The following is a 27,525-nucleotide window of genomic DNA, read 5'->3' on the forward strand; positions in this document are numbered from 1 at the left end:
TGCATTTACTCAGGCATCTGATTGGTCAGCTTGTAATTTGAATAAATTGCAATAAAGAAAAATATATCCTGGAAAAAAACAAGGATTATCATGAACGTTTTAAAAAAAAGGTAGGAGAGCAAGAATGGTGATTTTGACAGTCACATCGTCCAGTTCTCCTATACAGGCAATGCACATCACACATTCATCCACACACCAAATGAGGGGGACATTTGTTTGGCTTTAAGAAAAAACAAACTAAATGTAAAATGAAAAAGGTTTTACACTTTTGAGGAATGTAATTTTATAAAAAAGAAAAGAGAATTTCAGCAAAAATCCAACGTAGTGCTGTGTAATCCAGGAAAAGTGTTGCAAACAGACAGGATACACATGACAGCAGCATTTCTGAGTGTTTAAGAAATTCAGTGTAAGTGTAATATTAAGTTAAGTTATCTTATGCTAGCAGAAGGCTGGTTTAGACGAGTCTCTGTGTTAATGGTTGACAGGAAACTATTTGATTTTTGTGATCATGGCCACAAAAAAAAGGGAGGGGGCGTTTTTAAAGCAGAAGAAAAGTTTATGGCACAGGACTGAAACCCAATGATTAATATTAAGTTACATTATAAATAAATTCATCATATTAAGCACAAACCTTAATTGTCAACCCCCCCCGGATCAGCACTCAGAGCTGATGCTAAAACATCTGCATGACCTCTTGGTGTCAGAATAAAGCAGAAAAGATCCAAATGTAAACACCTTTATAAAAAAAAATATTATGTGATAATATAATATGAGTGAAGGATAGAAGAGCTTCTTCAAGAAGACCTTATTAGGGTGTGAAGGTCTTATTTGCCGGAGCTAAATCTTCATTTTCTGCACCATTATTCAAATAAATTCATGATAATTAAACAATGTGATTTCCTGGATGAAGATCAGAGTTCTCTGAGCTTTTTTAAGCTAAATCTGTGTCAAAGCAACCTAAAAATGACTTTTTCCAGTTGAAAAAGCATCACATTTAAATCAGTTTCTCTAGTGATGTAAAACAAAATTAGTTTCAGTAACTAGTTGGTCTCAACGCATATTTTACCGCCTGTTTTTACATGAGGCTCCAGTCCAGCCGACTTCAGTCCCTCTGCATGTTGTATGGTGACATTTTAGTTCAAGTCAAAAACCCATCACTGCTGCATTTCTGGACTTCCCATGGATAAATGGAATAACATGTTTTACGATGCCTCTCTTTGTAACTCTGTCATTTTTTTTTAAATTCTTGTGAAAAAGTGACGCTCTGTGAATCAAAAGTTATGAAAGCCGTTTTAACTGTTCCTCTTTACTGACATTAACCATGGTGAAGAGCGAACACTGACACCAGCACACAGGTTCGAGCCCCCAACGGGAGAAAAAGAGCATCCGCCCAGAATGACTATGGCTCCATTCAAAGTGGTGAGCTGACTGATGACTCTGGACCTTCAGGAACCCTGAGCAGACAAAGCTGCAGCAGCAGGCCACAGGAACTCCAACCACGGAAACCAGGACGGCTTTGGGTCAGCGGCCCGCTGGAACCGCCCGCTGGAACCGCCCACAAACTTCACTTTCAGGAGTCCGTTTAGAAAAAGCATGCATGTTTTGTCTTAAGAAGTGAGGGCCTCCATGAAGGAGGCTGAAGGCTCCGACTGCTGTTCTCCTTCAAACAGGAACTTGGTCCTTGACTCGTTTCAGTCACAGCCGAGGTGAAGATGTTCACGGTGCTCCATGATGAGGGCTCCGCCTCCTATATTCAGTGAACCTCTCCTGTCACAAACCAGCTCCATGTTTTTTTCCACAAACTTCTTTACATCAGAGGCCAGCTCCGTCACAGACTTTTCCTTAGGAAAAATAAAGCAAACCTAGGGGGCAGCGCAGATCCGCTGAGCGGTGCAGCCCAGACGGATGCCCGGAGGAGCATTTTCACACGCCTCGTCACTTGGGAGGAGACGGCCATATGGGGAGAGGGTGGGCCTCCGTGTTGAAGACGTACTTGTCTGGACTGAGCAGCTCCATGTCATCAGAGAAGAGCAGATACAAGTACTTCAGCGTCTCACCCAGAAAAAAACTCTCCATTTTGTCGCGGGGTCCAGGGTTGGCAGGGTCCCGGACATTGCTGATAGATGTGTAGCCTCCGTTCGGCACCTGCAGATAGACAGTTTTCAGTCAGAAGCCGTATGTCTCACTGAGAGGTCAACAAAGGTCAAGTCAATCTCCTCCCCCACAGTCCAGCAGTTACACATAAAACCACAACATTTCGTGTGTCCCCGATAAGAAAAATTGAAGACATGGAGACCGCTAGTCCCTTCTCTCTCTTTGGTGAAGTTCCACTAGGATCATCTATTTTTAAAGCGTTCCCAGTGGTCTTTTAAATGATGACGATGCTGTTTTTAGGCCAAATTTGAAAAACCTGTGTCGTTTTCTAGGACATACGGTGGGGAAAAAACCATTTAGTCAGCCACCAATTTGGCAAGTTCTCCCACTTAAAAAGATGACAGAGGCCTGTAATTTTCATCATAGGTAAACCTCAACAATATGAATTTACAAAAAAAAAACAGAAAATCACATTGTCTAATTTTAAAGAATTTATTTGTACATTTCGGTGGAAAATAAGTGTTTAGTAACAAAAGTTCAACTCAATACTTTGTTCTATACCCTTTGTTAGCAATGACAGCAGTCAACCTTTTTCTTTAAGTCTTCACAAGGTTTTCACAAACTGTCGCTGGTATTTTGGCCCATTCCTCCATGCAGGTCTCCTCTAGAGCAGCAATGTTTTGGGCCTGTCGCTGGGCAATGCAGACTTTCAACTCCCTGCAAAGATTTTCTATGGGGTTGACTGTACAGTATACTGTGATGAGAATTACAGGCCTCTCTCATCTTTTTAGGTGGGAGAACTTGCACAATTGGTGGCTTACGACCGTACATACGGTTTTGCTCCATTGTAGTTTTTGCAGAGCAGCAGAAGTTTACATCAGAGTTGTGGGCGAGGAGCAACCCCATCCCCCCCTTTTCCTCAATTTTTGCTGAGGGCTCTTTATGCGCTCTCCCACTAGCTTACAGCCCAAACCTAACATTAATGGTGTAACAAAAACGGTGAGCAATATTACAGCTATCCAGCCGTACAGTTCGGATCCAGATTCAATCTCAGAAAACAAAGACGTTCATGGATCTGTTTGTCTGCAAGTGGATGCATCAGAATGGAGTGGAGCAGCAGCCCGCCTAGTGGTTTTTCTACACAACAAATACAATGTTTTTCAAACTGCATTTTTTCATCTGCTCCTAATTCACAATGATCTGAATATAGAAATGTTCAGAAATGCAATTTTGAGCTTCATTTTCTTAATATTTGTCCTCCATCGTCAGAAAAATTCCACAAGAAAATGATAAAAACACCAATAATAATCCTTTTTTGCTGTTTTAAAACTCACTACCAAACACATGGCGTGGGCCTGTGAGGTGTGTTTGTACCTTTGTGTACTTGTTGAAGCTCTGCAGGATGTCCCACCCCCAGTCTCTGTACTTGGCGTTCTTGGTGAATCTGTACATGTAGAACAGGCTCTCCACGGTTTCTGGTCTCAGTAAATTGTGTCCATCTGCAGGCTAAAGGAAGATCTGCATTTTAGCTTCATGTTTCGTCTAATGCGACGGGTACCAGACGTTCTTCAGGAGACAGACGCTTTGTGAGATATGATGAAAATCTCATGAAGGAAAAGCACAAAGAACCAAAAAGCAAAGCCAGAACAGTGTGGACTTTTTTTAACCACATACGGCTATCAGGCACGGCTTTAGAGGAACAAAAGATAAAATAAAAAAAGAGTGAAAAACAACTGAATCAGAAATGGAAAAATGATGACAAGGACTTACTATATACAGACCCTTCCAAAAAACAAGACTATCATTAAAACGGTACATTCTTCTCCCTAATTCCAATTAAAAACTTCAGCTTTTATAGAATATAGATTCCAGCCCCATTGATTAATTGAATTCAAGTATTTGTTATTTACTTTCTTACATAAATTGGGGTTTTATCTCATAAAACCAACAAAAACAAGATGTCAAGAAATTAGAATAATGTAGAGAAATCCCCATTTACTTGTCTTTGAACCAAACGTAGTGAATTGAATGACCTGCGCAGGTGCTTTGAGTTAAGTGGAAGATTAGCTCGTTCAAAACATTCATGACCTCAGAAATTTCTCCACAGTATTGTAATTCTTTTGAAATCCTGTTTTTGCGGGCTTCATGAGCCAGAACCCTGATTTATGTAAAAGAAATAAATAAATACTTGAAATAAATGAGACAGTGTGTTTAAATGATAGACTGGAATTATGAAAATGAATAACCCCTTTTCTTGATATTCTAATTTTTGGGAAAGGGTCTGTATTTATTACTCAACACGTGACATATAACAACGTCTTCCTAGAAAAATATTTTCAGATTATAATCAATAAGAACTTCTTTTTTGAAAACGTAATCATAACTCTAAATAGAAGTGAAGCAGATAATTGCAGTAATTATGTTCTAAGAAAGGTTACGTAAAACATAATTGGGGTCAAAGTGTATAAGACTATTTCTTTCGTCTTACTTATTCATAAATCGTTACATGTAATGGATTCAATGTGTCGTGTGTACTGTATGTACAAGAGCAAATATGTCTATGATTAGGAGCTATTATAATGTCAGGAATATCCCTTTCTATGATTACACGGTAGATCAAGACCGATATTATGAATCCAACTCATCCAGCTATGGAGCTTCAACGAGTGAAACAAGTTTAGGAGGTTTCTGCGCTCGGCTGTTTTTTTTTTTTTAAGAACCATACATTGATTCAAACAACTGTTATCTGGCTACATTTCAATCCAAGCTGCTCGTGGCCAAACAGCATTAAACAGAGATAATCTCCTGAGCGTTCAAAAGCGGCTCGTTGGCTCAGGGTTCCTCATTAGAGACCAACTAAAGCTTTCATTAACCAGCGTTTGTTTTGTTCATTCATGGAATAGAAATGAGCTCTTTAAAAGGGTTTGATAATTATATCTGAGGAGGATAAAAGCAGCAGCGGACCAGAGAGAAAAATACACACCGATATGAAGAACATGACTCTTTGTAAAAACAAAAGAAACCCTCAGTATTGTTTTTAACCTGTAAGGTGTTCTCTTGGATTTTGTTTACTTTATATTGTTTTACGTAACAATATATGCAACAACTTTTAAATTGTTTAGTTGATGATAGTATGACTGTAGAAAATCTTTTAATGCGCTTCATTTAAAGAGAAGTTAAAGTGAAATATACATTTTGGCTCTTATTTTGAAATGATTTCCTCTATACCGAAGCATGCAAGTCACCTTGACAACCACATCCTGGCCAGCGCCGCCCTGCAGGCTGAAGTGTGCGATCTCTGGACTCAGCCCGGTCTCCATCTGTTTGTACATTTGGTAACAGGTCTCCATGAGCTGCACAGCTAGATCCATGTGGTCTCCTGGGAGACCGTTGTGGACCCCCAGAGCCAGGGTCCCTGGCAGGAAACACACCAGGTGATCCTGTGGAGCAGCCATAGACAGACAGCTGATGAAAGATGACAGAAGATGAGGGGAAGGAATTCAGTGGACTTATTCATGAAAGAAGGAAGCTGACTATGTATAATTGGATGGATGGAGTCTGATTTAATAAGGCAGTCATTGGCTGCGTTCAGGAATTAGTGGGTGCTGCGGCTTTTAACGGTGGCTTACAGGCTGGAAACGCCAAGGTCACTCATTGGTTTTCCCGCAAAGAAGCCAGGAGTGAATTATCAGAATTTTCTGGCTGCGTTATCAGTCACCGTTAACGTGTCCTTGACAAAGACACCGGAGGCTCCGGCTCTACCGGTGCAGGATGTGCACCTGCACAACTTTACTCGTCGGTGTGAAAAAGGCGGATGACACATTTCTGTTTGCATTCAAATATGCCGCCAACGGACAGATTCTTTTTTTTCCCCTCATCTCAAGAAGCGCTTGTGCTTTGAGCTGAGATTTGCCCTAATAAGCAACTTCTACGTCCCTGAAATTGGAACCAGAAGTGGGGGAAAGATGAAGGAAAAACGTTCCAACCATCTTGGCGCTGAAGCGGTAGTGAGACAGCTCTCCAACGATGGTCAGCCTGCTGGGTCCCGTCTGTCTCACAAGGTGCTTTTTCACTCCCTCTATGGCCTGCAGGTAGTCCTCCAACAAGCTGCACAAACACAGAGGACAGGGGTGAGGGTACTACACAACAACACAACAAAAAAATCCAGGAGAAGTCAAAAACCTGGGCTTAAACCATCCAGACTCGATGGATTGTTCTTTTTGTGCTAAACCCTTCGGGTGATACATTTATAAAATGATCAATAAGGTACACACTTTTATAACTATTCCTTTTTTTAATTTTTGAAAGGCTGAAACAGTAAGTCACAAAAAACATCTTCAGATATAAAAAAGGGGCTGAAGGGGCTAAAGCTCTAAAACAACTATAATCTTTTCTGTTTAAAGGAGCTTAACCAACTTTCTGACAGAAAATCCTTGACAAGTTCAATTAAAACTATGCACTTTGACAATAAGAACCCCCACAAACACATAATCCGTTTTACATTTTGTCTTCTCTGATTTTAAAACTTGTTATTTCTATGTTGGACAGACACCCAAAGTGAATGAGTGAATTACTGGTCCTCCGTCTTTCCGCCCTGGATCCACTGTTTGAGCAGGTATTCATAGTAGCTGTCTGCTCGGGCGCCCAGAGTGAAGACTCCTTTGTGGCTGAACTGGCCACTGTTGGTGTTGATGAACATGGGCACCAGGCCGTCATGTTTGCCCGGCAGTTGGTGGACCAGCTTTGATACTTCATTCACGACCTCCTGGAAAATGAAGACAGGATCACATCCGTAAGGAGAAAAATCAGAGCTGGTGATGCTGAGGATGCCTGAAAGTAACATCATGGATGACAGAGCTGAGACACATTTTGGCCCATAACTGACACCTCAGAGTGTTGGTGAGCTGATCTTAATGTTAAAGTTTCAATGAACTCAAACCTCCATCTGGACATAAGCATGGTAGTTTTTTTTCTAAAAGTCAATCTGATTCAAATAAGTTAAAACTCAATTTCCTGCATCAGGGCTCCAGACTGCGAGCAATTGGTTGCATTTTGCGACCAAAATTTGAGAGTGTGCGACTGAATTTTACATCCATTCGCACATGTGCGACCAGTAAATTTGCCTCCCCCACCCTTCATATTTTTTTATACATTAAACGTGGAAGGGGCACGTCAATGATCAATGAAATAATCAATGAGACGCGAGCGCACACGCACGCAGGCAGACACACACACTCGCGCACATACTCATGAAACGCGAGCACACACTCGCGTGATGCCTGTGTGTGAGGCGGCCACTGCGTGTGAGAAGAATAGGGAAAGCCACTGTGAGTGGCTAAAATGCGTGTAGGGGGAGGGGCCTAGAGCTGACCAACCAATCACAGTGGGGTATATGACTCTTGGGGGCGTGACAATGACAGGGTTTGAAAGCAGGACACCTGACAGCCCCCTCCCTCCCCGGACCACATTAAGAAGTTCCTTACTTTCCTTTAGAACGTATCTTTTCGCTCGTAATTTTCTAAATACATGCAGTCCGTGCTGAACTTTTCTCTGGGTCGCACAGACCCGGAGGAAGGTTTAGGTTTTGGTTACGGCGGCGCATCAAACGGTTATGCACGGCCGTTACGGCAGCACACCGCTCCCGCGGGAGTCGGGGCAGCTGAGGAGAATAAATGTCCCACACCTACATGCGTGACAGCTAACGGGGCTTGAACTTTAAACACGCTCGAGCAAAAACAACATTAGTTTTAGACACACTGAAAATACGTGGGGAAAATGCAACGATAGACGTGTTTGAGATGAACCGGCACCTCGCCTGGATCGTTTGGGGGGGGGGGGGGGGGGGGGGGGGGGGGGGCTGTAAGATGATAGCGAATCTGCAGCAAGACTGAAGGAGAACAGGAAATCGGAGTTGTCCTTAACATTCAGTTTAGTTTTAATATTCTTCTCCCCTTCAGTATGATCTGTGTTATTATATATTTTATGATTATTTAAGGTTTTGTGATGTATGTAGCCTTTTTTAATGAATTGGTATTTTAAATTATTTTAATTAATCACTCCACTACAAAAACCATCAGGACACATGTCCCATAATGCATTGTTTTGTAGTCTGTAGGGCAGCTTTCAGTCAGTTCAGTTTCCAGCTGTGTCCGGGTAGGTTTGCCCCTTGCTCCCACCCCTTTCTCCTGAAATTTTTGTGATGATTGACAGTTAATGTTGGAGCAAAAACAAAAATATATGTCTCACACCAGGTGATCTGCGCAGCGTTGAGTTCACCTGGGTGATCTCAAACACGCTTATTGTGCATCTTGGCTACACCTATTTGGTGTCACCAAGATAAATTTCCATCAGTTTTCTTAACTATTTGTATTGTCATGACAGCGATGCTTTTGTCAGTTTACCTTCTTTGTGCATCTTCAAAAGTGCAGAATAAAATGTGACACTGAATTTGAAACAGCACATTGTAATTTCTGCATCTATTTTTAAAGTATTTATTAGTAATACAGTGTAAATTAGTAGATTTGGTTAGAATTTTGATTTACGGTATGCACCCCTAAATTTTCTAGTTGTGCCCCTAAAATTTTCAGTTAGGGGCCACTGTGCTCCTAGTGAAAAAAGTTAGTCTGGAGCCCTGTGCATGTGAACCCCAGAGAGCGGAGGATTAAAGAGATGAAATAAGCTTTAAAAAGGTATCTGAGAGTCAGAAAGAAATCCAAAAACTTTGAAGTCACTTGAAATGTATAAACTCACTGAAGAATTTAAACAGAACCATAAAGACAGATGTACAAACACCATACTAAATAGCAAAAGGGAGTAGAAGTTGAATCACCTAAAAAAAAAGTAGTGCCTTGTTTGTCGTGGGAGTTACGTTCAGGGCTGAACGTAAGCCGGTACAGTCCGGTACCGTGTACCGGTATAAGATCTGGTGGAGGAACGCCGTACCGGCAGGAAGATCAGCTGTGCGGCGGCTCTTTGCTGCTTTAACATTTGCTCAAAAGCAGCTGCAGGCTAAAACTGTGAACCGGGCAGAACTTTATCACATCAGTTTAGTGTCTCTGTGGTTTTTAGTGTCTCATCATCGCTATGTGTTGTGATTTACGACCCTCTCTCCTTTCACACTTTCCGTTAATTCTCTCACTTACCGAAACAAACACATTAAACTGCGCGACTTGCAGGGTACCTTCAGGCTACGTTCACACCGCAGGCTGAAACAACCCAATTCCGATATTTTTGCCCCAATGTGACCTGTATCTGATCTTTACATGACAGTCTGAATGACACAGATCCGATCTTTTCAAATGCGACCCAGGCCACTTGGTGTGGTCCTGAATCCGATACGTATCCGATCTTTTGAAATGCGACCTCCGTCTGAACGGCCAGGCCACATGAATCTGACCCGTACGTCATCGATACGCTACAAACGTCTTAATTCTGCATTGAAGTAGGCGGGAACTAGAACATAAACATCAACTATGGCGGACGATGCTGCTGAGACCAGTCAGTGGAAGGGAAGCGAGGTCACCGATTGGATTCATATTTGGGCTGACAGCTCCATTCAGGCCAAACTCCACGGCTGTTATCGCAACCAGGCGGTTTTTGAAAATATTTCCAGAGAAATGGCAGAGCGTGGTGTTGAACCTTTCCCGGATTACTTTTTTTTCCTTTCCGACCCTGGTCAGAAGCGCGGGGGAGATTTTTCTCCAGGCTGAAGGCGGATCCTCCTTCGGGGTTCACTTCCCCGTTCGGACCCTCAGATTCTGCAGAGCGGGTTAATAAAGATTCAATAGCATTTATTCTGGGGGGAGCCTTCTGTTATTATCGTTCTTGTTCCTCCATAACACACAACATGAATGTGCGCCTCCACTGCCCCCCTCATTCCCTACTGCGCTGCACGCGCGCTCTCCTCTCTCTTACACACACGCGCGCGGTCCCAGCACATAAACATCCCCATTCCACAACAGTAGGTACAGACGATCCGGCTCCAATGCCTTCTTAAAATGAGAAGATTGTAATTGTGCTGGCTCCTTTGTGAAAATAAATGTATTAATGCAAAAAGAGCTCCGCTGTTGACAACACTGTTGTTGACATCCATTGTTAACGTTAGCTACTTAAGCAAACAACAGTGACGTTGTTCACCGTTGAGTCCTCTTCTGCGCATGCGGGTCATTTCACGGTCACACAGGAGATCACAAAAGTTTGCATTTAATTGGAAATGTGAACGACCCTGCAAAAAAAAAAAAAAAAAAAAAAAAAAAAATCGGATTTTTTCAAAAAACAATCGGAATTGAGCATTAAGCCCTTCAGTGTGAATGTAATTTGATGTGTGCGACCTCTCAATTCACTCACAGTCAAGAAGACAGATTTATATGCAAGCTAGTTTGCAACGTGACAAGAAAAACAATAAATGATTCCTACAGCCTTTACAATACTACTGTGATCAATAGTTCAAGATAAAACCTAAGAACAAATTAATTTATATTTAAAAAAAGAACAATGCAGAGGAAGATTGTTCAAGAAGCAGATTGCAGTGAGGATGCAGATGTACAAGCTAAAATAAGTAGAGAAGAAAATGAGAAAGAAAGAAAGAGGGCATTTCCTCATTTTCAAGTTCTTTAGTACAATAATCATTATCAAAGTATTTTTTTACACGAAGCCCCGTCAACATTTATACGTACAGTTAAGATTTATTCTTGACACGTCTTCAAACCAAAGACGTCTTCGTGGCAAAACAGGCACAAAATAAGCCCCGCCCCTTATCTTTCAGGGACTGTTTTAAAAACTGCTAGAGGTGGAAGAACTGGAGGAACAACTGTATACTAACTGGAAGATGCTTCATTAAACTTAAAAAAAAATATATATATATATATGCCCCAGCAGCAAATCAGATTACTGAATTACAATCTGACCAAGCTGTGTGATAACATCAACTTTATAGACTCTTGAATTTTCCACATTCATTTTATCAGAAGATTTAGAAAAGGCTGTAAAAAGTGTGACGCCTCATCACAGCGCCTCCTGTTGTCCTGACCTGGTACTGGGGGTCCTGGGTGAGATGGCTCAGCTCTCGAAACTCCAGCTGGATACTTGTGACTTCAGCCACTGTGCTGTCCGACGTCCACCTGGGGGGGTGTGCCGTCCCCTTCCCGATGTTGACATCAGAGTACGGGATCTTTGAGGGGGTTTTGAACGCTGGCATCAATCTGGAACCTAGGTCTTTCTTTTATGGGGAGAAAAACTTTCATTAAGACTAATGGTAATAATCTGCATAAAAGGACATCCGAGTTTTGGTCAGAGGAAGTCTTTTGTCACTTTCCTTTAAAATCTGAAAACACAATTTCTTATCATCTATAAAAATATTTTACATCCAAATATGCTGGTATGTATTAAGGGCTTTTTATAGTTAAACTGTGTAAGTCATGATGTTTCTGTGAATGAATTACTATTTATATTTAAAAGTAAAAAAAGTACATAAAATGTATAATGTGACATGTATTATAATTATATAATGGGTTTCTAAATGTCATAGTCTTTTTTTTTTACTTTTCCTAGTTTTTTATTCTATTATTATAATGTTTCCTTATTTTATTCTATTTATTTCCCATTCAATATTATTTTTCTTTGACATATTGACTTGTGATTGAGCTAAAAAGCTGCCAACAAACTCACAGCTTTCTCCAGAAAGACCTGCTCTCCTGATAGGTGGTAGGTGCTGAGCAGCCCCCCCAGGACTCGGATGGTGGTTTCAAAAAGATTCACGTCCACGTTCTTGTCGAAGGACAGCTCGTTTTCCACCCAGCTCTTTGCTTCAGCAAATTCTGCATCAGGGGGGATGAATCACAACAGGAGGAGACGGAAAAACCTTGAGAACGCAGAATAATGCATCTGCAAAAGCCCGCTTGACGGGAGATGATGGAGTGGTGGAGCGAGGCCTGCAGAGTGGGACTGCGGTTTGTTAGAAACACCAGTTTTCACAATGACATTACTGCTGAAAAGAAAAATAAAGCTGGGGTGTTTTTAGCTGAACATTTATCTCCTGTCCGCATCATTCAGCAGAACGAAGTGAAACTGCTGTGAAGCCAGCAGCTCAAATGAAGCCGTTACCTCGTTCAACATTTCATCATCCCTTTCATCCGAGCACTTTAGTGTAATCCATTTTTAAAAACAGAGTCTTCCTCCTGGCTTTGCGCTCCTCCCTCTGAATCAACCACATGCACGAGTCTGAGGCGTTTTGTGCCGTTTTACCTTCTTTCAGGCCCAGAATCCACATGGTGTCCAGCGAGTCGACGAGCGTCAGCCCCAGCCCAAACCACTCGCTGAAAGACTTTGAGATGGGCTTGAGCTCGTCGTGACCCCACGCATAGTCCTTATAGCCTTTCCACGCGTGCCTGAAGGCGTCACGCACCGCCTCCAGTCTGCTGACATTCCCAGAGGAAACTGAGGAAAATGCAGAATGGACATCAGTGGAGATATCCATGAGTCCATTCACTGCAAACTCTAAGGTTCTTTCATTTCGTTTCAAATGTGATCAATCTAATTAAAATTCAATTTTCTGTAGTTTCAAAATCTACTTTCTTTGGTTCAGTTTCACATGAACAAAACCTAATGGAAATAAACCCACAGAGTAAAATGAAATAAAATCAAACCCGCCAAAGAATTATGAATCAGACTCAAATTGACACAACCTTTGATTTGTTGTTATAAAGAATCCTCTTCTTGCAAAGAAAAATAAATGATTTCAGTGTCTGCAACAGACTGGCAACCTGTTCAATGTGAGCTCTGCCTTCACCCAACGGTATCCGCGTTTTCTCCAGCGACCCCAAAGCAGGTTCAGTAGATGGATGGATGCTATTTCGATTATATGACACTTTTAACCTCGTGAGACCATACAACACTCAGAACGAAGACATCAAACTGTGGGCTGCATTTTCACTGTAGTTCATTCTGATTACCTGGGGCCCTGTGACTACAAAGTAAAAAAAAGCAATTCAAACACAGATCTCGGGTCTCGAGAGGTTGAGAGTTGATGAAGTTACAGACCCTCCAGTGTGGCGGCGGCGGCGGTGGGGTCGATGGGTGGCGGGGGCGCCGCGGCTTCTTTTGGAGCGGCTGACGGGGAGGGCTCTGTGGCGCGGTCCGCTTCGATCATCGCCCCTCTCCAGCTGCGAGGAAAAAAAAGCAAAGTTTTGGATTCGGATCACTTCCGTCTACAGATGTTCAGTGAATGGTTTCTCAGTCTTCTGCGCCATTTTAACATGAGAGAGAAAAGGCAGAAGAACCACCTGACGATGGTCTTGTCTTTGTCCTCCTCCTCTTCTTCACCTGCTTCCTGTGGAGCCACGTCTGGTTTTCCCCCTCCGTTAAGGCGCGACACATTGGCATCTTTTTGAAGGCTGGGGGGACCTCTTTTGTTCAAAGATGTTTTTCTCTGTCGTTAGGAGGAAGTTAAACAGGATAAACAGTTAAGAGTCGGATGGTGTTGACTTTCCAACCTGTGTTAGACAACAGAGATGACTTTTAAAGCTTTTTCTTTTTTCATGGAAGACATCAAGTCTAATTTTTTAAGTTATGCTCTTCAGGAACTGTTAAAAGACAACCTAGCCTAAATAGGCTGATACGAACCTCTTCAAGCAATCATCTATCAAAAAAGATTATAAATAAAAACTCTGGAAGCTCAGGAGCATCTTTGAATTCTTAAACTCTGTGGAATCCTCACTGGAGTCCAGAATAAGAGCAGGCAGATCTTCCAACATTCGTCCCTCTTCAGTGTTAGTGGTTTTTGGCTGGAGAGGGATGGCTGCTGCTGAATTGTTGCGAGAACATTCACACGTGGTCGTTGAGGTGCCTAATATGGGCAGCAGCCAATGCAGCCCTGAAATGTGTACTTCCTTCCATGAGTGCACTTAACTTCTGGCAGAGATTTAGTGATGTATGGCACAGCTCCAGCTCAGAGCTGGTTTTTGAAGATTTTGAATCAAACAAAATCCATTTCTGATCAAGCTGAGACCCAGACAGCTCTGGATGGCTGGAAAACCCTTCCGATTCAGCGAGATAACTGTTTGTTTAGGACGATTCACAGGGACGACCTGTTAAGGTCACCCTCTGTTAACATGCAACACACTTTATTGATCCAAACAGTCTCTTCAATCTGAAATGACATAAAAGTCCTACAGGCTTAAGAAAAAAAAAACGAAAGAACACAGCATCTCCGGATCATTGCAGGCCCTTCAGGTGGTGCTTTGTCACTTTGACAACTTTAATAATGGAGATTTCTTTATCATCAAACAGGTCCTGTTGGTTTTATGCCGTGCTCCAGCTGCTGTCTCTCTACCAAAGCCTCATGTTATTATCAAACCAGTGTTCAAAACCTCAGTGTGTGGTACGCTTGGGGCTACATGTGGGGTAGGTGAACCCTGGAAGTAGCATTTCAGAGAATACATTTTAAAAAATACCATAACAATTCCGGAAATTCTTCATTTCAAATGTGTGCATCTAAAAAAAAGCTCAATCAGAACATGAACTTCATCAACAGTTATGATTCCTCTGGTTATTATCTCATCTGCAGTGCTGTAATCTATGTACAGAAAAGGATCCACAATTCTTTGGTAAGTCTTCAGTTATTTTTAACTTCCATGTGTTTTAAGATAAAGTCCTAAGCAAGTGACATTTTTTCAACAGTTTTAAAAGTTAATATATTGTGGATTGATATGATTCTTTAGTACAAACACAGGAGACAAAAGGGACAGACTTACCATTAGGGCAGAATATGAAATAAAAACATCCAAAATAATCTCTCACTATTATTTTACAGTCATTAAAAGACTGCCATTTTGTACTTTGTCCTCCCCGTCCATCTGCAGCAATAGACTATTCCATCAAACAGCAAGTTTACTAGCAGAGAAAGATGCTTTGAAGGAGATTAAAAAAATAAAATATATAAAAAATGATTAAGAAGGCGGTAAAATGAAGTGTAGTTGTCCAAGCGGATGAGGAAAAAGATGAGGCAAAGAAAAAGAAAGAAATTTGCTGCCACACTTTCAAAAGTTCAAAAAGACAAAACAGGAAAAAGAAGAACAGAATTTAAGCAACTAAAAAGAGGAAGAGAAAAGCGACTGAAAAAGAGAGGAAAGGCAACGGGAGGGGCAGAAAATGGTCATTTTGAGAATATTTTTCTTTTTATTCGACACCACTCCATAGCGTCCCGTTCTGATCCATCATTGAAGTATTTTTGTTTCTTTTTCCTTGTTTAGTACAACTTGACAAATAAAAGAAAAGCCCTCATTTGTTCATACCAGATATTGAGTGGGAAACTAAGAAGTGCATTCAAGACAGTTCACTGTTTTTAAATGCTTATGAAAAACATTTGGATTCTTGATATTCATTCCGTTTACAAGCTGACCAGTGAAGAACTTGTTCAATGTTTGACCCTTTGTAAGGAATAAAAAAAAATGTTAAAATACAACTGCTGCAGAGGGCCCCATGTTTTTGCTGGCCTGGTGTCCCCAAACTGTCTGACATTCACACATCTGACCTTTGCGGGAAGCTTGGCCAAAACGGGGACATGAGGCTCTTTGGGTTTTGCCAAAGCGACTGGATCCGCAGCAGCATCTCCCAAATGCGGCTGTACCACCGGAGCCGGAGCTCTTCCTGGTGCAGGACTCAGCTCCGCCTTAAAGCCTCTGTCGTTCAGCTCCAGCCACTCCTCCTTATCGGACCAACCTACACGCACAGACACATTCTGCAGTTTGAGCCAAAGATCCCACGGATCCTTCACGGCACATGCACAGTGCAACACGTCGACGACAAAAGCTCTGACTTCTGTCAATGAGGACATGTTTTCCCCGGGAAAATAAAAAAGTCCTTTGCTTATGTGAATGATGAAACTAAAGTTTCCCGATTCTGTGGTTTAATTTGAATGTAATTTGGTGCAGTGACAGAAACAGATAATCTGCATGTTGGACAGCAGTGTCGCTGGAATGAACGGCAGCCTGGTGTCTGCATGTGCACGCATGGGATTAGCCCTGAGCGGGGATGGTTTACCTCTCCACTGCTCTGACACGCTGGGGTAGAACAGCAGTCCTACCACGAGCAGCAGAATCAGCAGGAACAGGATGAGGCTCCGCTGCAGCCGAGACAGCTGCTTCCATTTCTGTGGGCAGATAAAACAAACATGTTTACAGCTTGGAACTACAACCGCACATTATCCAGGTACCTCCCTCCTTCCTCCAAAACAACCCAAGAACATTTTGTCACTTTTCCCAGGAAAGAAAAGAGTAAAGGCGGGATCCAGAGATGTCTTTAGAAAGAGCAACCTGACATCATTTCCCAGCAGAGAGCTGGACAACAGTGTAACCTGCTGTAATTATGCAACACCAAGAAACTGTTGAACCATACTAAGTGAGCCGTGGGATCAACACTTCCATTTCCACTGCGTCTCTAATGTTCAGACCTAACAAAGGTTTCAAACAGGTTGTTATGGCGCAAAAAGCAATCAGACCCGTTAAAGGGTGATCCACAACACCAGAACAACAGAATCAGGAGATAACTGCAGAAAAGAAACAACAGCAAAGCAGTAAATATAAGTGTGTGAGAACTGTTTCCCCTGAAATAGGAGACGCTTGTTGTTAAATCTATTATAAAGGAAAGCAAAAGCTTTCAGTTCTAAGCCATTTTACAAAAATCTTGTATTTCATTTTGTAGTTGCCATTTTTAAATTAGGAGAGTAAACTTCATGGCTTAGGGTGAGAAAGACCTCAGCAAAAAACACAGTTAGTTGTACTCGTTTAAAATCACTGTTACACACATTTTCTAGTTATTTATTTGCAAGAACATTTTAAAAAAGCAACAAACAAGTGAAGTTGAGGCAAAAGAAGAACATTCAGCCGTTTCAGCTCCTCTGTCCTTTCAAATGAATCCACAGAGACCAATGTCTGCAGCTTAAGACCCTTCTGCAAAATCTTCTTCAGACCTTTTTTTAAATAATATGCAGGTGGCGGTTAAGGAGGAAGCTGATCTTGCTTAAATAGTGTGCTCAGACAACCGTTTAGCTGTCAGAGAATCCTCTAAAGAAAGTAAAAGTCAAGTTAGTCGTTTATCCTACATGGCCCTGAAGGAGGCTTCCTCCAGAGCGATCCCATGTTATTCCTCTGACTTTGAAGATTTAAAACGGTTGGCACGAGCTCATGTCACCCATGTTGAGAACATTAAACACAAACAAGAAGCTACGTTCCATCTGTCCCGCTGGAAAGGTTTTGGAGACAGACGTCTGCTCCTCAGCCTCATTCCTTTTTTGTTGTAGAGAATCAGATTTTCCACATTTTCCCATAAGTGTAAAATATAAAGAAATGGATTCTATATTTTATTCCTAAACTTTTTCTTTGAAACACAGTTTTAATTTTACATTTCAATTTCTTGCTATTTAAAAGTTTGAGTTACATGCAAGACAAAAGATAAGATAAAGAAATGGATAAAAATGTCAAATATGACAGATTTTTATGAGAGCTGGATGCTTAAATGTTAGTGGTGCTCCCTAAAAACATCCAGGGTTCCAACACGTTTCCTCAAGTTTAAACTAAGACTATTTAAGACCTTTTTTGTGACATGGGCGGAGCCACCAATTAGTGCCAGAGGCGGAGCCAGCAATTTGTGACAGGGGCGGAGCCAGCTAGCATTCAGTGCCAGGGGCGGAGCCAGAAATTTGTGACAGGGGTGGAGCCAGCTAGCATTCTGTGGAGCCAGCATTTTTTTGTGATGGAGGCGGAGCCATCTTTGTGTGAAGTAGAATCGATTCTACGATTTACCTTTGAGTTCTCACTTCATTTACTTTCTTTACTTTCAGGTAAACAGTAGATCTCTGCAGAAAAGCATGTCAACCAGAACCCAGAAAAGGATCATCAACAGCTTCATGTGGTTCACAGAGCTTCATGCTTTCATTGACGAGATAAAAGCGATTGGAAGTGTCTGCAGGTCGTCTGGATCCACATCTGCACTGAAAAAAATGTTTTAACTTGTTTCTTTTAGAGAGCCCCCCCCCCCAGCCTGACCCGCAGCAGCACTCACCCTCCAGCAGGACCGTCTCCGGTGTTTTCCGTTGTTGTAGGCGTCGCGACTGTGTGGGTCACTTAGTGTCAGAGCGATGAAGTCCTTCCTGGGGGGCGGATACATCCTCTGATCAGATGGGATGATCGATCGTCATGGAGCCTGCAAGGAAAATAAACAAACCAACAAGAAAATAAGTTATCTTTTCCAATGTTGTTTCAAAAGCAAAGCTACAAAAGGCAAAAAGAAAAGAAAAAAAGGTTTAAATTCTGGTGATCTTAAAGAAAAACCTGCATTGCATGTTTGGAACTGTCTGGATTTAAGGTTTCATTGTCATATGCACAGCAAAGAAACAGGTTTCCCTGTACAATGAGATGCTTTCTTTGCTATGTTCACTCTGAATGCCATAAGGCGTTTAAGGTTAAATAAAAACATGGAGAAGGATATTCACAGGATATCTAAATATTAACAAAAATATAACTAGGCTTCAGTAAATGACTAAAGCTCCTCTCCTTCCTCATGTCCACTATCATGTCCTGGGTCTTGTCTGTGTTAAGGGTGAGGTTGTTGTCCTCACATCATGTCACCACAGCGGCCACCTCCCTCCTGTAGGCTGCCTCGTCCCCACCAGTGAGGTGTCCTATCACTGCGTTGTCGTCAGCAAACGTCAGGATGATGTTCTTGTGAGAGGCCACACAGCCGTGGGTGAACAGGATGTAGAGGATGGGACTGAGGACACAGCCCTGTGGTGTGCCAGTGTTTGGGACGTTTCAGTCGTGTTCCCTATTCTGACAGACTAAGACCTGCCACTCAAAAAGTCCAGGAGCCAGTCACAGATGATGGGGTGCAGTCCAAGGGAGAACAGTTTGTGGGTGAGCTTGTGGGGAACAACTGTGTTAAACACAGAACTGCAGTCAATAAAGAGCAGCCTGATGTAGAAGTCTTTATTCTCCAGGTGTGAGAGCATCTGAGGTGGACCGGTTGGACCGATAGGGGGGTCTAGTGTGTCTGGGATGCTGCCCTGAATATGGGTCGGCACCACTGTATTGAAGCACCTTATAGTGATTGGAGTACTGGTGTCTAGTCATTCAGGCAGGTGGGAGGGTTCTTCTTGGGGAGGGAAACAATGGTAGTGGTCTTGAAACAGTAGGGGACAGTGAGGTCTATGTCATGGAACTGGTTTCTTTTGTTTTGTTTTTTTTAAACTTTTCTGGCTCCTTAACTCCAGTTTAACATATTATAACCCAGGTTACAGAAAGAGATTAGCCTTGATTATATGAACCTCCACTCTGACAGACCAGGGGCCTCATTTATAAACGTTGCGTACGCACAAAAGAAGGCGTACGCCACTCTCTACGCAATAGTTGAGATTTATAAAAAGCAAACTTGACGGGAAAATGTGCGGTCATTCACGCAAGCTCTGACACAGGCGTACGCACAAAAACGGGTGAAATGAGAAACGGCGACACCGTCGGCAGATGGAAGAAACACGTGGAAGTGAAAATGACAATACAGCCTCTCATAAATAACATGAAGACTTCACAAAGCAAGTCTTACAATCAACAGCCTACACGAACACCCGTTTGACCGATCAGCAGTGAAACAAATAAAAAAATCAAACGAAAATTACAACAGAAATTCAAATGAACACTTATTTGCAGAAAGAAAAGTGAAATATGTTCTGCAATATTGGAATGTTGTGCAATTCATCCTCATAAATAATATAGTTTTACAGAACGAAATAATGTACAAAACTGATATTCTCGTCAGTGTGTCCGTCTGGCGGAGCAGATATAGGTGCGGGCGTGCGGACGGACGGACAGACGCGTTAATTGTCCACTGGGGAAAGTTGTTTTCATATTAAAACATTTCTTCATAAGCTATGGAATTATGGTATTCATACATATGCCTTTAGTTTGTTTTATTTTTGATAAAACAATGTATGGCGTATGTCTCACCATTCACAAAGCAACAAGAAATTACATTTGCGCTGATCAATTTCCCATTTCCACGTCGATTTTTACCGACATCTGTAGCTTGTCAGATGTAATTAAATGGAGGGAAATAAAATGCTCCATCACAATGCGTAATGACGCACAATGGCTGATCTTGCGCTCTTAGAAGATGTGGCAAATGGAAGAATTCGGAGTGAACGCATCTTTAGACAGCAAGAAGAGGACGAGTGGCTTATGAGCCGGTTCCGACTTCCACGAGCCGTCCTGTTGGAGCTTTTGGGGGGGTGTCAACCGGTGCATCTGGCGCGTCGGTGTTCCCCCCGCGCCTCAGTCACCACTCCACTTAAGGGATTCCCCAATTATTGCCGCCAGTCTGTCATCAAGAGGGGTCAGCTCCGGTGTCCCCCCCCCCCCCGTGGCAGACACACTCTGCAGATGCAGCGCCAGACGTTTTTTCGCCTCGACTTTGATGTCCGACCATTTCTTTTTTATTTCGGCCACGGTCCGAGGTTGTGAGGCTACAGCATTTACGGCGTCTGCCACCGTTTGCCGCTCACCTGCCTTTTTTGCATTAGTAATGCCCACCCTGTGCCCTCCAAACAACATTTTTCTCCTCTTTGCCACCTCGGCAACGATAACTTCTACTTCACACTGAGTGAAGATACGTTTTTTTGATTTCCTCTCTGTGTTTGCCATGATTTCGCAATCAATGAATATTCATTTGTGGGCGTTTCACGGACTATTTATGGGCAACTATGGGCGTGTCATGAAGCCGCAAAAGCTGCGCTGCATTTAGAATTGGATGTGATTTATTAAGGGAAAGATGCGTAGGATGTGGGTGCGCAGGGTTTTATAAATCCGAATACTTCTGTGCGTACGCACGTCCTATGTTTCATCCGTACGCCACTTCTGACGCAAATCCTACGCAAAGTTTTATAAATGAGGCCCACAAAAAAGTAAGAGTTTCCACGTGTAAAGGGGCTGCAGTAGTGCTGCACGCACCGCCTTTTCTCTTTATATAACAGGTGCATGACCTTAGGTGCTTCAACTTAAACTGTTCACAGGCAATTCAGTAAGTATGAGACATTACAGGAACATTTGGACTCATCCTGGCCGAGTCTATAAGATGAGATAAAGAAGAGTAAGAATCTAAATAGAGGCAGATTGATCGACACAAGATTGAGAATTATGGAAAAATATAGGCATCATAGATAAATGCTGCAAAATGATAGTTAATTATAAGTTAATATGAATTTTGATAAGTTCCATACATTATTTATAGTAACCGTCATAAAAGGCCAGCTGAACAATATTGCAGCTTGATGATTTAGTTTCATATTTAAGAAATTAGATTATTTCTTTCTGCTGCTCACATGTGACCCACTCATGTAAAAGCTCTGAAACATTCACTTTCTTCAGTTTCTATTTTTGATTTCTTTCAGAGGTTTTGTCACATTTCAATTTAACAGTTTCAAACTTCCTGATATCAAATCATTCAGCTCCTTCAGGAGACTCATCCATCATGTTTTGCTTTTTCTCACATTATTAAATAACTTCTATGTTAAAAAGTAACTAAAAAAAAAGTTTACAACTTTTCAGCAGTGTCCCAAGCTGACATTGTTTTAACCAACTTCCGAACAATACACATTTTTGATTATTCTTTTGCAATATGTTTTACATTTGTCAATATCTGGTTTGTAAAAATAACTGTAACCTCTTTACACCTTTTGATGCCAATATGCAAGGTAATAAAAAGTTTTTTGTAAAATGTTCTGTGTCAAACTTCTTTAAGAAAATCCACATCACTGTTTTCGCAATAAATAAAAAAGCTTTTTCCTATTTAGGGTGTCTGTTTCAGCACCAAGGACAGCGCAAATTATGATCCTAATCCATTTACATGAACACGAGCGTTTGATTTATCAGATTACTTTTTTTTTAATTAAATGTATAAAGAGCACACTGTCCTCTTTGAATATGTTTTAGTTCAAACGCAAGTTTAATGTTAAAGGGCGTCTCCGTCACGTGGAGTTGTTGACTGTTCACTTCTTTATGAATAAACAAACGGAACCGGAAACGAGATTAGGCAGAAAAACCAGCTTTTCTGGTTCTTTTTGTCTTTTATCAGTAAAAGATTCAAAATCGAACCTCATCCATGAACCTGAAAACGTCTCACCTGTTAGCAATCAGGTTGTTAGCCGAACGGCTAGCTGCCTCCAACTGCCCCTGGTTCCAGCGATGACCCGTTTTAAACGCCACACCTGCAGGGCGCTCAGGTGTTGCACCTCCACCTGCAGCCTGTCACCTTGGAGCTGCTCGGCTGCTTCACGCCTCCACGGCTCCGAACAGCTGTGTTAGCCCGACCGGGAAGCAGCGCCTCCGCGGCCCGGAGCTGACCGGAAGCTCGCAGCTTCGCTGTCAGGAGCTCAGACGGAGGCGTGTCTGCTGCTACACGAGCGGACAGCCGCTGCGCGGAGGTGAGCACACCTGAAAGGTCGAGAAAGACCGACTCCACCTGACGTGTTATTGCAGCATAACGGGGATGCGGAAGTGGACTGTGCGCGGGGGGTCACGTGACGCGTTCACGTGGTCTTCAGAGGGAGATTTAACTCTTTCAGCTGGGAATATTTAGAGAAGTTGTTCAAAAGTTGTATGCAACAATTAGATCATATTAGACCATCATGTGATCTTTTTTATTTATTTTTCTGTTTTGTTAACTGCTTTAAAGCTAGAATACATCAACCTTATTTTATTCAATAAAAAAAAAAAATCTAAAATTGTTGCCAATGTGTCTCCAGGCAAAGCCACAGTAATGAACTGCGGTGAAGTTAGTTTTACGTTGGATATTCGACATACATTCAGCGCGGATCTCCAGTGAGGACTCTTAGGGACAGTCAACAAATTCACGAGTGCATAAGATGGAGAAGATTTTAACTTGGCAAAAATTAATAAATTACTATTGAAAAAATTCTCCTTTTGTGTCTTAATAAAAAAAAATCTCATTTTGTGTCTTAATAATCTATCTCTTTTGAAAATCTTACATTACTTTTTGTTTTAAAATTACAGATGTTCACATATAAAATCTAATTCTTTCTTCAATAGCTCCCAAACCACCTGACCCAAAGATCTGAAACCTATGCCGAATTGTTGTACTGACATCCCAACATCAGACACACCTCTTTATTTTGTAATCAAAGATGTGAAATATTTTTTATGAATTATTATATGGAAATTCCTTAGATTTGTTTATGAAAGTTGGTCAATTTTTTTTAATAGCTCCCAAACCGTACAATCCAAATATATGAAACCTATGCCGAATTTTTGTACGGACATTCCAACATCAGTCATCATAGTTTAGTTTTTTTAGTTAGTTCAATTTGTTTTTTTCCTATTGAATTCTATGTATTCATGATCCTTTCGATTTTATGTTTACTTCAATTACCGATACGAAGCCCATTGAGACGACAGTTGTGAATTTGGGCTATACAAATAAAATGAAATTGAATTGAATTGAATTAAATTGAATTGACATGGTCACATGAGTCACTGCCATCCTAGTGGGCCCTGGCACTGTCTTTATTATGTTTTCTGCAGATATGTTTGTCTGACGCATATTTGGGCACGAAGACAAATGTATTTCACCATTCTTTGATATGAATGTCTTGCTTGGAGGAACAGGAATAGCAATTCCCTCATCTGGTTCAAAATCAGAATCAGAATCAGAATTTAGCTCAAGATAGTCTTCTTCTGATCATGATCAGTGATGACTTCCAGAGCCTCCTGGACTGTCACATTTCTGCTTCTGCTGCTCATTTTCTAAAGGTCTGCCTGTGTAATGCTGGAAGGACTCCCATGCAGAGAATCTTTTAAATGTTTTGCCCCTCCCCTGTTGAGTGTCCACTGAATGTGGGTTGAGTTTTCCCACTAGAACATAAAAGGTTCCTGTCAAAAGTCATAACAACTATGCACCTGTGTGTGTGGATGTGTGTTTGTGTGTGTGTCTGTGTGTGTGATTGGGTTAAAATATGTCTCACAGCTGCAAATAAAGGAAAACTAATAAGACATCCTTGTACCTCCAGTTTGACTGCCGGGTCAAATTGACCCGAACAGTATCTATGTAATATAAACATGGGGAAGGGGGGGTTGCATATATGTGAGATGAACCATTTTCATAATATATGTTGATTACGCTAATTAAGGCAAGCAGAAGAAGTTTGATGCTGAAAAAATACTTTTAACTATTTTTCCTAGATGTTCAAACTTTGAAACGGGTCAATTTGACCCGCAACATAACAGAAGGGTTAAACAAAAAAGCTGATCTTTCCTGAGGCCAGTGGCTTCAGGAACATGATCCACCTGATTCAAATCGTGTCTCCTGATCTTTTGGATGAAGTGCAACTCTTTTCATAGTCTGTATCAAAAAGCCTCCATTTAGGCTAAATTTGTAACTTGTGTCTCTTTGACTCCAAGTACACAATGTTTAAATTCACACGATTATAGAGCTAACAAAAAAAGCACACCAAACCATTTTCATGGGTACACATTTTTAATACGCCGATCACCGTCCTTTGAACAAGAGAGATGTCCAGCATTTAGTTGAATATTTTTTAAAGATCATTTTCACAGAGCCAGCAATGTAACAATGATCAGTCTCAGTCAGCTAAGGCAGTCTTTACAATGTTTCCACAAAAGTAAGTACAAAAAAAAAGATGAATCCAGAACACCGGGACAGAATGGACGACCTGTGACTCCCCTCTGAAGTTGAGTCTCTTCAAAACCAGATCAGGATAACTCAAAATACTTGTTTTGTTTCCCCCTGAGATCTCCCTCCAAGGCAACCAGCAGCGTGAAAACAGCAATGCTCTGTGCTAAAGAACACAAACAGCAACAGAGCTGAGTAGCTACAGGGTTTGCTCCTTTTCTCTTGTGGGATGGATGACGCAGAACGCAGGTTGAGCGAGTCCGTTCAGGGCTAAATGAGCACCAACATGCACCGATTTACAGTAAAACACAAACAGGTTAAAGAAGAAACTAGAAAGCTTCCATGCTACCAAGCTTTTCATGGGAAGATCACAACAATTAAATTCAGAATTACATTCAAAATTCAATAAAAAAAAAGAACAAAAAACAAAAATTTCAGTCTTGCTAATTTAAAAATTTCTGGTAAAAGTCTGATTAGGGCTCGTTTTTTTGTAAGAGGAAAGGGGAACAGCTGGATGCAGAAATCACAAAATTTAATATATGTTATTCAGTATATACCAATACAGCAAATCTGTGATGATTCATAATGAGAGATTTAACAGTGACGTCAAAAAGCCTAAACTTCAATCTAAAAGGTAGCCTGTGTTGACTTTTTTCCCTCACATACTGCCAACGTTTTCTTGACCTCTTAACATGTCTTGGTATTTTTCTTAAAGTATATCTATAACTAAGGTTGTGTCTGAACTCCCTCCCTACTCATTGAGTACAAAAAACAATAAAGCATAGACTCTTCAGTGCCCTGGATTTTAACAGCAATTCAGAAACCAAGTTGCTCGCTACTTTTTGTTTTTGAACGGAAAATACACCGTCACTGATTTCCCAAAGTAAATGGATCCACTGGGCTGTGATGATGGAAACTTAGATGGCTTATAAAAAGGTCAATTCTGAGGAAAATCTTTCAAACGCAAAGCATTGTGGTTAAATTCACCAATCTAGCTCACTGGATTTTTGCAGAGACTTCTTGGAAATTTCCAGGGCAATGAATTTTGGAATTGTAGATCCAGACAAATGGTGAGCCCCCTTATCGTGAACTAAGCAGTGAGAAGTGATGGAATTCTGACACAATTTTACATTTTCTAAAAGCAAGGCCCAAAATTCTGGTCCCAAAAGGGAGGAGGAAGTGTTAAACAATGGCACTGCATCACAAGTGATGAAGAGTAGAAGGAGCAGTATTTCACACCTCCACGTGTTTCAAACTAAGTCACATCTGAAGTTGACCCATAAATTTAAAATTTAGATTTCCTGAGGTAAAAATCATTGTCGTCTGTTGCAACCAATAAGATGTTGGGAGTTTTTATATTTGAGTTCTGCGTTAAAACATGCAAAGATTTTTGTTTGTCCTTTCTGCATTTGTCACCTGTAATCAATAGACCGGCGTGCAGCTCTTTTCTGGTCGATGGCACTAAAAAAAGTGCAAAAAAAATAGTTTCCAGCAAATGATTTAACTCCTTATTCTTTCAGCTATTGTAGTTGATTTATCCAATTACTTTTCCATCTAGCCCATATCGATTTATGAAACCAGAGCAGCTGACAGCGGCAGATAAGGTGCCATGGTGTGATATTGATTTATCATACCTGAGATTGAGAGAAAACACTTTTATTACATAAAGCTGTAAAAACTATAGCAGTTTTTTAAAGCTGAGGAATGTCGGTTAATGGACAGCACCAAGTGTGAGTTAGATAAACAAGTGTCCCTTTGTGCTGGGAATAAAAATATAGGTAATTTAAATAAAGCTCAATCAGCACCATCAGTTAAATGTGAGACGTTTGGATCCATTGCTGGCCTGGAGAAGTACCACCAACACAACAGAAGATGCTGCTGCTTCAGGAGCACACTGTGGAGGTCAGTGTGGTCTCACTCTAACACCAACAGTAATCGGAAGATCAACGAACCTCGAAGAACACATCACAACCGTACGAAACACGTTTTTCTAATCTGATACACATATTTAAATTAGTTCATAGAAGAGAAATGTCTCTGTAAACAAAATTGACGTCTCCGTGAAGAAAGCACTTGTGCTCTGTCAAATTCATTCAGACGGAGTCACTTGAGAGATTTCATCCCCCAAAATGCAGGGAAATCTTCAAAAGCTCCACACGTTCTCCTGGGGTCCTTAATAAAGTCTCATCTCCATGTTTTCTGAGGCCCCCCAGACGTCACAGTTTTGCCCCACCTTTAGCTGAAACACACGGGTCCAACTGTGAAGGCAAACTGGTGCGAGACCTTTGCTCCTCCCATCAGCGCCACGTCTCGTAGAGGAAGAAAGTGGAGGTCCTCGAACTCAAAGACAGTCTCCCGAGAGCCAAACTCCATCTCCTGTCCGGGCTGAAACGCAGAAAACAAACAAGAAACAGGCCTGAGACTTTAGTTCAGTGATCCCGTTGGGATGACTCAGTTACGGTGGCCCTGAAGTGCAAATCACTTCAATATTTTAAAGATCATAACAACAACTAAAAAAGGTGCAACAACTCCAGATTTTGGGCCGTGCATGCTGGAAACGTGCAACACTGGAGCATAAAGTAGATTTGCCCTGTTGGTGCCTGTCTGCTGCCTCATACAAACAGCAGGCCTTCTTCAGCTTGGTGGAGTGTCCCACCAGTGGTTTTCACAAGAGTTTGCAGACACAGACAAGTTCAGCTCGGCCAAATGCCTCAAGATGGGAGGTGGTATAATCAGCAATCT

The 27,525-nt window shown here is 41.5% G+C and overlaps 2 protein-coding genes across 5 annotated transcripts in view; both read right to left on the reverse strand.

Moving 5' to 3' along the window:
• Window positions 1-294: 294 nt before the first annotated feature.
• On the reverse strand, window positions 295-22,683 carry man1b1a (mannosidase, alpha, class 1B, member 1a). Its single transcript, XM_004075104.5, has 14 exons — window positions 22,258-22,683; window positions 18,151-18,291; window positions 16,132-16,240; window positions 15,623-15,810; window positions 13,374-13,519; window positions 13,132-13,253; window positions 12,337-12,528; window positions 11,761-11,909; window positions 11,123-11,311; window positions 6,669-6,859; window positions 6,081-6,201; window positions 5,340-5,534; window positions 3,469-3,600; window positions 295-2,145 (listed from the first exon to the last, which is right to left on the reverse strand). The coding sequence occupies exons 2-14, from the start codon at window positions 18,253-18,255 to the stop codon at window positions 1,936-1,938; spliced, it is 2,049 nt and encodes a 682-aa protein (XP_004075152.1). The 5' UTR covers window positions 18,256-18,291; window positions 22,258-22,683; the 3' UTR covers window positions 295-1,935.
• A 1,925-nt stretch (window positions 22,684-24,608) lies between these two features.
• si:ch211-196i2.1 (uncharacterized) overlaps window positions 24,609-27,525 on the reverse strand; it is a 124,303-nt gene continuing 121,386 nt past the window's right edge. For all 4 annotated transcript variants that reach the window (XM_078955693.1, XM_078955694.1, XM_078955695.1 and 1 more), the window contains one exon: window positions 24,609-27,168. In XM_078955693.1, the coding sequence (XP_078811819.1) occupies window positions 27,019-27,168 (150 nt within the window). In that variant the 3' untranslated portion in view covers window positions 24,609-27,018. The remainder of the gene's footprint in view (window positions 27,169-27,525) is intronic.

Source organism: Oryzias latipes, chromosome 12, assembly GCF_053564925.1.
Source record: "Oryzias latipes strain Hd-rR chromosome 12, Olatipes_Hd-rR_3.1".
NCBI lineage: Eukaryota > Metazoa > Chordata > Actinopteri > Beloniformes > Adrianichthyidae > Oryzias > Oryzias latipes.

What these genes read in the sequence shown, in the direction of transcription:
- man1b1a (XM_004075104.5), bottom strand. Translation starts at nt 18,255, where the DNA reads ATGTATCCGCCCCCCAGGAAGGACTTCATCGCTCTGACACTAAGTGAC. An exon ending in CCCAGGACCCCCAGTACCAG is followed by an intron (nt 6,860 to 11,122) that starts GTCAGGACAACA and finishes TTCATTTTCCAG; the next exon opens with GAGGTCGTGAATGAAGTATC. An exon ending in ACCGCTTCAGCGCCAAGATG is followed by an intron (nt 5,535 to 6,080) that starts GTTGGAACGTTT and finishes GCTGCTCCACAG; the next exon opens with GATCACCTGGTGTGTTTCCT.